Here is a 10,721-nt window from a genome sequence, read left to right as displayed (position 1 = left end):
ATTGAAGAGACGTGCCTCCATGTTTAACTCTCCTGGTTTCCATAGTGCTTATCTGTGGGTACAAGAACCCTGTGCCCTCTCTACCAAGCTAGTCAGTTACTGGAAAATGTGGCAGTATCTTGCAAAGAGCCCTATGTCAAGACAACCTGTTGTCTATTTATACATATGATTAACTCTACCCTTCTGGAGGAAGCAATAGATTTGACTGGAGGTACAGTGTCCCCTAGTCTTTCTTGTTTATTGGATTCTGTATGAAATAGCTGGAGCTCTAGCAGCTGCTTTGTGAGGAGGAAGAGGAGTGGCCTCCTACACTAAAGATGACAGATCAACAAGATAGAAGGACCTGAAGTCACTGGCAGCAGTGTGGAGCTGCTGTAGCAATCCCTGATTTCACACTAACCCCTTCCTCATGACATGTCACTTTGGTTTTCTGCTAATTTTATTCTTTTTTTTATTTTTTTTTTATTTGCAGGGGAGCAGGAATTTAATCATACAAGCCAAATCCCATGTCATCATCTGACTCCTTGGACTCCTCCTTCTTCTCGTCTTTCTTCTCCTCTGCTGCAGCAGGGGCAGAACCAGCAGCAGGAGCTGCAGAGCCAGGGGCAGCAGAAACAGCCACAGCCCCACCAGCAGGCACACTGGCAAGTTTGCCAACACCTTGGGTGATGACATCCTCAATGTTTTTTCCATTCAGTTCACTGATGACCTTGTTGAGCCAGTCATCATCTGCCTCGATGCCCACGATGTCTAGTATCTTCTTAATGTCTTTGGTGCTAGGAGAGGAGTTGCCCCCGAGGGCGGCAAGCAAATAGGAGGTGACGTAGCGCATGACAGCTGCTGTGGACCGGCCTCACGCATGCGACCTCGGCAATGTCAGGCAGCAAAAGGAAGACCGCTAATTTTATTCTTAATGAAACACACCAGTAGTACTCAGACAAGCTGTTTTCACCTATGTATACTGAGCCCATAGGCAATGGGCCAGGTGAGTAGGTAGTGACTTCCAGAAGGGTCACCTTTCTCCTTGACATCATTATGAGGAAGAAGTCCCTTCCTCTCTCTCCTTTGTTCCTATCCTAACCCCCAAAGAGCAAGGTGAAATGAGAAAATTGACACACTACCCTGATATCTGATAAACCCCAAGCCAGTAAAGACCAAGGTTCATCCCATGAGACCATGCATGGAATCAGGTTTGAGCCCATTCTTAGAAACCAGAAGTTACCACTTGCGTGCATCATCTGAAGTAACTGTCAAGTTTTGGCATAAGATTGACATAGTGTTAGGAGAGCAACTCCCAGGAAGGGGAAGGAAAGGGGCTTTGGCTTAGCAGAGTGGAGACAGTTTAGACAAACTGAGAGTGCCCCAGTACTGGACGGCAGAAAGTGAATCCATCTCAGTTAACTGTGAACAAAGCTGAATGCTAACGTCAGAGCTCCTTGATGTACACCACATTTCCAAGAACTGACAAACGCCCAGGAGGCAAAGTAGAGTGCACAGCAGCTTATTGTTTGGAGGATAAGCTTGGGCAAACAAGAATCTTGCCTTGTGTTAGTATGAGGAACTCCTGGAAGCACCCCGGGATTATCCAGAGGGAGCGGGAGCCCCAGTTCCAAGAAGAGCCTTCTGTAGATTTGCCTCTTAAACATGTGAACGTATCACCTACTGAATATGCTAAACTCAAATGTTAATGTCACAGAGCATTGAGTTTTCTTATAGAAAAGACATTTAGGTCACTGCATGCCTAAAATAGCTGCCTCCAAACTCTCCTCTCCATGAAGTGCCAGTAATGAAATCAAAGGCTCGCTGCATTTCCCCAGCAAAGGCTGAACCTGGCATGGGTGAGGCGCTGGGCTCCACCTCACCCCTGGCAACCAGCAAGTGATGAAATGATGCCGTCTATGAATTCCCTGCATTCTTTAGACAAGTGTGTCTCACTTCATGAGGCAGCCTTGTTTCACAAGACCTGGAGGTTTCTGTGAGCTGGGGCTTGGTGATAACATCAGCGACCAAATCAAGAACCTTCAGCTTTGGCTAGGGGAGGGGATACCAGTGTGTGATGCTACTTGGAAGAACTCATAATTCATGGTGTATGCTACTGTCTACAATTTATGACTGTAGCAGATATTACTATGTAATGTCATTAGCATATAATACATTAATATATTCATATATGCAAACATTGTTATACAATGTATCCATGTAAACACTGAAATATTACCATTAAATTAACAAATATAGTTTAATAGTATGTATATTATATTGATATAAGATGTAATACATATTACATTAACCAATAATGTGATAGATTATGTATTGCATATTTGAATTGTATAATAAGCTATATAGACTAAAACATATAATACTTTCCCCACAGAACTCTAACACTGTGAAAACCAGCAGTTGTTTCTTAAGGCCAGTGTTAGTAAACCATGGCTTGTGGGTCAAATCTGGGCAGTTGCCTATGGTTTTTTTGTTTGTTTTGTGGTTAGTAAGCTCAGAATGGTTTTTGTATTTGGAACAGTTACACTTTAAAGAGCTAAATAAATACCTACAGAATATCTTGCCTCTTGACCTCAAAGTCCAAAATCCTTGATATTTGTGTCTTTTACAAAACTCTGGCCCACTTTGGGTTTAGGGCTGTTTGAGACAGGACATTCTAAGGTGTGTAGTTAAAATGGCAGCCAACCTCTCTCCTGATGGGGTGTAACATTGGGACACACACACACACACACACACACACACACACACACACACTTTTTGTTGCTCAGGCTGTGTTTTTCTATTATGCAAGCCCCCAGTTAGGTGCCCAAGGCACTGAAGCACAAAACCCACCTGGATCTGGTTCCAGTCTCCAGACCCAGAACAGGCCTCACCTGCGTTACTCACTCTATCACCAGCTCTTAACTACAGAGAAAGTGACAGCTGTCAGCTATTGCAGTGGGGTTCTGTGGCTTGAAAGAGACCTTGGCACTGTATGCTCATCTGAGCAATTGGAAGCCGGACTCGTCACATCTTTTTTAGCAATGACACTGGAACAGCATGGACCCATCCATCATCATGTCCTCCTTATGAAAATGGCTTCCAGTGGTCAGCTTGTCATAACTAATTAGTCTTCCAATGTACGAACAGTCAGAAGCAAGCGACTTTGAGGGCTTAGACACCCTTAGCAGTGAAGTCCAGAGATATCTGATCTTCTCTGCCTTTTAATTAGAGCCCTTTCATCTGTGCCCAGAGTGTCCTTATGGTGAGAGGCGCAGCTGGCTGGTTCTGCCCTCCTTTCTCAGTACTGGAGAAAGCTCAGCAGCTGCAGATAAGCAGGTGAATCCAAGGCCTCAACATGTGAAAGCTTGAAAGTTCTAGAACTCGCTATGGTTGGCTGGTGGCTCCTCAAATGCAGCTATTGTAGATGGCTTAGCGGAATGCTGGGTGTGTATAGATTAGATAGTTAGTGGGTGAAAATTTCAAACAAATGTTCAGTTTTGTAGCTGAAGACTGTGGGTTCTCACTTTGGTTAGGGCTCAGCTCTCTCTTTGGGCTTCCTCAGTGGTAGGTCTGAATGCTGAGTGTGTGCTTGTGTTGATCTTTCCCAATCTGCTCTGTGAGGTTTCTGTCCCCTGCAGGGCTAGCCCAGGCTATGCAAATGACAGAGACAGGGGTCTCAAAGACAGAATATATTCTGTGTGTGTGTGTGTGTGTGTGTGTGTGTGTGTGTGTCCTTCTGTGGAGGCTAGAGGTCAACCTCAAGTGTTATTCTGAAGAGGTGATTTTTTCCTTTCTTTTCTTTTCTTTTCTTTTCTTTTCTTTTCTTTTCTTTTCTTTTCTTTTCTTTTCTGTTTTGAGACAAGGTCTTTCATTGGCCCAGGGCTCACCCATTAGGCAGGCCCCAGGGATCCCCCCTACCTCTGTCTCCCTACCACTGGGATTACTAGCATACCACCATGGCTGATTTTTGCATGGGTTCTGGGCCTTAAACGCGGGTTTTTGAGCCTAAGCATTTTACTGACTGAGCTCCTGATTGATTCCCAGTCCCACATAAGGCTTACAACTGGTATATTGGGTCTAGTGGCCAACTAGGCAACTGGGCAACTGGTTTAGTGGCCAACTGGGCAACTCCAGATCTGGAAGACAGGAACACAGATTGTACCTCTTGACGATAGTAGCTCCAGAGTCACACTGCAGGGGCTGGAGGATGAGGAAGGAGATGTCTCGTGTTCTGCAGCCACTAAGACATAAAGGAGCGCACACACATGCGCGCTAGATACCTGTGCCACTACAGCTGAGGCGGGAAGAGGTACGACTAGACTCTGAATGCTCTGGGACTGACTGGAAGGACCCAGTGACCTCCATCAGGGTGGAGAGATGGTGCCACTGTGTCTCTGGACCTCCTGCCAGCAGAGGGGCAGGAAGCCTCCAGAGAGAAGAGATGTTAGCCCCCACCCACCCTGCAGTGGGTGAGGGAGGAAAGGAACAGAGTCTGTGTGGGACCCTGCTTAATTTAGACAAGAAAGAGACTGCTTTCCATACGCAGGGCAACCTGAGTGGGAGAAAAGAAATTCAATTTCTCACAAACCAGCAGGAAAAACTTCTTTTTAACCAGTGGGCAATGTAGTTTGCTATGACCATGAACTTAGGAGGCAGAGGGACATGGCTTCTAATTGTGCGGTAACTCCTTTTTAACTATGACTTTAAGCAAATCTCTTCTGCCTGAGGCTCAGTCTCTTTCTTTGTGATGCTGGGGATTGAACCCAGGGCCTCATTAATGCTGCACAAGCGTTCTACCACTGAGCTATCTCCCCAGCCTGAGGTTTAGTCTCTCCATCTGTAAAATCAGGACAAAAACATATCCAAGAGGGATATAGGGGTAATTAAAGGAGATGGAATGGTGAGCCACAGTGAGCTCTCATTGCTTGTCTCCTTGCCTTGTGGCCTTGACTGTTCTGGGATGGCCTGCAGTTCAACCTTTGTAGTCCTGGCCGTACTGCTGAACAATCCTGGTATGCATGTATGTATGTGTGTGTGTATGTATGTATGTATGCATGTATGTATGTATGTATGTATTTGCACTAATATGCAGTAATAAAGATCAAACACAGGGCCCACATGTGCTAAGCAAGCAGTTTCCTGCTGAGACATACACATCAAGTCCTTTTTTTACTTTCTATTTTGAGAGGTCTCCATTAAGTTGCCAAGGCTGGCTTTGAATTTATTCTGTCTGCCGTGCAATTCTTGAACTTGCAATCCTCCAGTCTTAGCCTCCTGAGTAGCTGGGAAGCCAGGCCTGTGTCACTGGGCCCAGCTCCCCTGGCATGGTAGACCATTTTTATTTCCAAATCTCATGGACGCTATTTAGACCAAGCCTGCCTCTTAAAGCAACCTCGCCTCCTTTTCCTGTCTGTTTGTTCAGCCACTCAGCACTGTCGTTGTGGGGTGGCCTTTGAGTCCTTCTGTTCCTTCAAGCCTCACATGCAGCCATCAAGCTGTATGAAACGCCCCCTCGTTGTTGTTACCATTTGGCTTCCCACTGAGTGCAGAACTAGGGTTCTCACCTGGAGCTATGGCAGCTTGTCCTTCAATGCCTGCAAGCTCTTAATGCCTTGACATTGCAGGCATTGGAGCAAAGTTAATCTTCAAAACCAACCCCTTGGTGATAAGCACCAATAGAAGCAAGCCAGTTGTGGTGGCATGTGTCTATAACGCTGGGCTGCTGAGGAAGGATGGACGTAAATTTGAGGCCAACCTCGGCTACACAGTGAGATCTTGTCTCTCAAAAAAAAAAAAAAAAAAAAAAAAAAGAAAGAGAAAAAGAAAAGAAAAGAAAAACAGTCAAACATAACACCAAATCCCCAGCAATGTTATATGACTTAATGGTGACATCCAAATCCTGAGCCTGGCATTAACAAAGGTTTCTACACCCCAATTATAGACTTATTTTCCAAGACTCCAACCAACATCATTCTGTCTTAAAATTTTGTGTATCGATCTTGCGTTCTCAGTAAGCGTAGGCTCCAGAACAGGAGCTGGACACTAGTTTGGGGTGGCCCTGTATTAGTGTCGTTACTTACTGTTGTGATAAGATATCTGACAAAAGGAAGGAAGGTTTGTTTTGCTTCACACTTTGTCAGTAGAATGCAAGAGGAGGCAGGAAAGGCATGGAGGCAGGGGCATGAGGCGGCTGGTCACACTGACCGCAGTCAACAAGAAGACAGACCAATCACTGATGCTCAGCTCACTCCCCCTTCCTCCTCTCTCTTTTCCTCAGTCTAGAGCCCCAGACCAAGGCATAGTGCCATCCTCATTCAGGGTGGGAACCTCCTCAGTTCTTCCCCAGAAACAACACCCTCATAGAAGTGTCTCCGAGGTGATTCCAGTCAAGTTGACAACGATGATTAACTATCACAGACCCACAAAGCCCCAAACAAAAACAAACAAACCAAAGTAACCTAAAAGTCTGCTGGCCTTTGTTCTCAAGGGCAGATACACACCACAGACAGCTTTGCTTTTCCATAGATCTGTTCATCAGTACTGTCAGCAAACGCATGCTGAATAAATGTTCTAGTTACAGACCTCTATGTACCTGCTCCTATCTTTTTTTATTTATTTATTTTCTCTGCAGAGAGGGCACCCTGTAGTATGAATCCTAAAAGGTCTAATTAATAAAATCAAACCTGAAGCCAGGTATTGGGGTGAATGCTGAAAGATCAGAGAAGCAAAACAAGCCACAGCTTCCTCACCTTGCCAACTTCTCAGCTGATCCTGTTTCCTCAGACTGGAAGCCTCTGAGTCCTCATCCAAATGGATCTCAGCTGACCTACTGCTAAAAGCCTGAAAGCTTAACCAGCTCTAGTTCCTGGTCCTCACGTCTTAAATACCTTTCTGCTTCCTGCCATCACTTCCTAGGATTAAAGGCGTGTGTCACCATGCCTGGCTGTCTCCAGTGTGGCTTTGAACTCACAGGGATCCAGATGGATCTCTGCCTATAGAATGCTAGGATTAAAGGTGTGTGCTACCACTGCCTAACCTCTATGTTTAATATTATGGCTTTTCTGTTCTCTGACCCCAGATAAGTTTATTAGGGTGCACAATATTTTGGGGAACACAATATCACCACAGCACCCACTCTTTGGTCTGCCTGGATGAACCTCTGCAGATCTCCCAGGTCTGCATAAAAACGCCTAGAGAGCTTGTTTGATGTCACTTGCTCAATTCTGGGTCCTGAAAGCATGAAACTACCTGCCCTGTGCTCATCTTCTGTTCCTGGTAGGGATTCATATCTGAGTGGGCCATGTAGCTAACTGACACATATGCCATGGTCATTGCCCAGCCACCATCTGCCCTCAGCACTTAGTGGGTATTATGAGGCTTGGAGCATTTTCTCTGACTGCTCATCCTCTCCCACCCAGCAGGGACTCTGGATGCTAACATGATCCCTGACTCTTCCTCATGGTGCTTGTCGTCATGGGTTCTCATCACTGTTTTCCTTCCAGGGTTCTCCTGTGCTCTGGGTTGGTGTCTTACTCACTGAAGTATTCCTGGCACCTGGGACGGCACTAGTTACACACAGTGTTTTAAACAACAACAACAACAAAAAGAGCAATTGATTTGCTGGATGTGATTGTATTCCCCTTTAATTCCATCAGTCAGAATCAGAGGCAGGAGAATTCCACGTTCAAGGCCAGCCGGGAATACATACTAGACTCCAGAGTGAGACCTTGTCTTTAAAACAAAGAGTTGTTAAGTAATTATCGACCTGATTAAATATTGGTATTACTCTTGCTGACATCCCATTACATGTTTTTGCTCCCTGCTGTATTATGTATAGTCACTTACCTTTGTTCTATCTATTCCTACCCTATTTCTGGTCATCAATAAATACTGGACAAATTTTATGACTGTGGTTATCAAACAAAACTTGAGAAAGCCTGGGGAAAGCCAAGCTGGGAGGTCTTCAGGTCTCTGAGGAAAGCGACACCTGGTTTTTCTTCACCCACGCTTCTCCCTTGAACCAAGAGCTACTAAAACAACCAGCCCTTCTTCCTCTCTGTGAATTAAGCATTTCAAGGACAGCTGGAGTGCTGAATAAAAAGACTCAGTGGAATGAGAGCACATTCATAACCATCTGCATGAATCAAGCCTGGGCCTGCCTGCCACTCCACGTTCACTGTTCACCCGGCATCAGTACTACTAAATGTTTGGACATGGAGCCCATCTACCACATGTCAGGATAATATAATGCACATGCACATTATCAGAGATGGAAAAACAGCATCCTGAAAATTGTCTTACTCATTGCAAATGGGAAGGAAGACCCTTGCTCAGCAGACAGCTTCCCTCAGTCATGTCTCCCCTTAAAGCTATTTGCTACTTGAGCCTGTGCATGTCCCCTCTGAGAAGTCATATTGCAATCACATTCTGCTTAGCTGTCCACGATCGGATTCTTAAATGCAGATAAATTAGGGGCGGGCTGTAAATTGGTCAGCCGCATCAGCCTGGATCTCGCAGTGGCACGAGTGTCTCATAACCAAGCTTTCTGCACTCTTCCAGAGGCGGCTTCTGAAGGAGCCCCCTCCATGGAGTTAAATAAAGTGGAAATGAAGCACAGAAGCTCGCCCAATCAGACAGAGAACAGACATTTGGCATTTTAAAAATGCCTTTTAAATGTCTAGATGGATGGTATATTACCCTGTAGCCTTTTCAAAATCTGTGAGACATGCCATGAATGCTACTGTCTAAAAAAAGCCAGACCTGGAAAACCCTTGGATATGCCCTGGTAAGAAAGGCAGCAGCCCTGTCACCTCAGGAAAGAAAATGTTGTCACGAGCTTCAGGAGACAGCTTTGCCTATGACCTTAGGACAAGGAAGAGCTTGCAGCCTGCATGCTTGCTTGAGGTTTTCACCCAGTCAATCAAGTATGTATGCATATACATACATGTCAGTCAGGGTGTATGCAGCCTGCTCACTCACACAACATGCAAAGGAAGAGACTGGCTGCTTCCGGGGAAGTTGAAAGGGCCAAGAGTCTTTAGAAGAACACCAGAAACATGGCTGCCTGGAGGGAATGGCCAGGGTTCTAAGTTCAGTGGACACTTTCGTCTTGAGCCCTGTGGCCCGAAGCCAGCACCCAAGTCTAGTCTTGCTGTCACAGAAGTGAAGCCATGGCATCCTGGGTGTATTAATCTGTGTGTATTTGTCACTTTTCTCATTTCTGTGACAAGGACACATGACAGAGGCAACTGAGGAAAAGAAACTTTTATTTGAGCCCAGGGTTCCAATCCATCATGGCGGGGAAACCTAGACCAAGTTCATGGGTGTGGAGGTGAATATCTGGGGCTCCTCATATCATGATTCCAAACAGGAAGCCAAGATGACCCAGACGTGGCTGTAACCTTCAAAGGCATCCCTCTAACAACCTGTCTCTATCAGTTAGCCCCGCGTTTCAGAGTTTCCACAACACCCCAACATTTCCCCACCAGCTGGGGAGCAGGCACTCAAACCCAGCAGGCCTCTGGGGAATGTTTCAGACTTAAACTACGACATATGGCAATTATCACATGCCTGAAACAGGGTGACTTTATTTTTTAAAAAGAGGTTTATTTAACTCATAAGCCTAGAGGCCGAGAATCCAAGTGGCACAGTGTATAGACGCTGGTGAGGCCCCCTTCATTTTGCCTACCTCACCTAATGACTAATGTCACTAGCAGAATTGTAACTGGAACAAAGGGACCACACCTGGTGCTAGAGAGCCAAGTAGCAACCTCAAGGGTCAGGTGTAAGCTTTAATAACAAGCCTCTTGAACTGACCAAGGCATACAAAGAAAAAAATCATTAATGCATTTCAAGGGCATCCCACCTCTTTGATCTAGAACGTCTCTTAGCCCCTGCCTCTTAAGACTATTATTTCCCAACACCATCACCTTCGGGACAAAGCTCTAAATATGGACCGTTTTGTAGATGTGTGTGTGTGTGTGTGGGGGAGCAATTAGAACTTAAAGAGCCCAAGTCAAACAAGAGAGTAGTCTGTCATGAGCTGTGGCCCTAGACCCCAACTTCACAGATGGTGACCACAAGGAATGCGCTGCTTAGACCTGTGGTCAGGGAGGTACCTCTTTTGCTTTTCCTTCCCAAAGTTCATGCCTAAGTTAGACTGATCATTACAGTCCTATAGAAAAAGGGACCATCTAGACCCTGTAAACATTAGCAAGAGTCTCAAAAGAGAACTTACCCCAATAATCTGAGTGAAGAGTCCTCTACAGTGGCAGACCCCCGGGCTTCTGTAGCAGCCCTTGGTTCGCTTCACCAGATGGGAGAGGAAAGCAAGCCATGATACAGTGGGCCCTGTCTTCATCAGCATCCATGGCCTTGGGCAGAGATGAAGGCCAGAAGTGGAGAAACAGTGGAGAAGCTCACCAAGAAGCCTCGCTCTTTAAGCGCCTGTTTCCTTGACGAATGTGTTGGAAGTGTTCCGCTTCCTCCCCCATTTGGCTCTCAGAGTTTCCTGCCTTGTTTTCTTTGGGAAAGCCCCAGGCCTCCACCTGCCCTCTATACAGAAAGTCTTCCCTCATTTCCCAGGTGTCCTCTTATACCTCCATGCCTCTTCTCAGGTTGCCCTAGGAATACCAACCCGAAGCTTCCTGTTCATGCATTTGGACCCTTGTCTCTAGTGCTCGGCTGTCTGTTCATGTCTAGTCCAGGCACCCATCCACCTCCAATGATGACTGCTTTCC

At 45.9% G+C, this 10,721-nt stretch overlaps 1 protein-coding gene across 1 annotated transcript; it reads right to left on the bottom strand.

The window, feature by feature from the left end:
- Positions 1 to 483: 483 nt before the first annotated feature.
- Positions 484 to 832, bottom strand: LOC118586360 (60S acidic ribosomal protein P2-like). The gene has a single exon (XM_036191525.1). It carries the CDS (start codon positions 830 to 832, stop codon positions 485 to 487), a length of 348 nt encoding a protein of 115 aa, XP_036047418.1. The 3' UTR covers position 484.
- Positions 833 to 10,721: the final 9,889 nt, after the last annotated feature.

Source organism: Onychomys torridus, chromosome 6 (assembly GCF_903995425.1).
Source record: "Onychomys torridus chromosome 6, mOncTor1.1, whole genome shotgun sequence".
NCBI lineage: Eukaryota > Metazoa > Chordata > Mammalia > Rodentia > Cricetidae > Onychomys > Onychomys torridus.
Note: the sequence above shows the minus strand (reverse complement) of the source record. Positions and strands in the feature narration are given on the sequence as shown.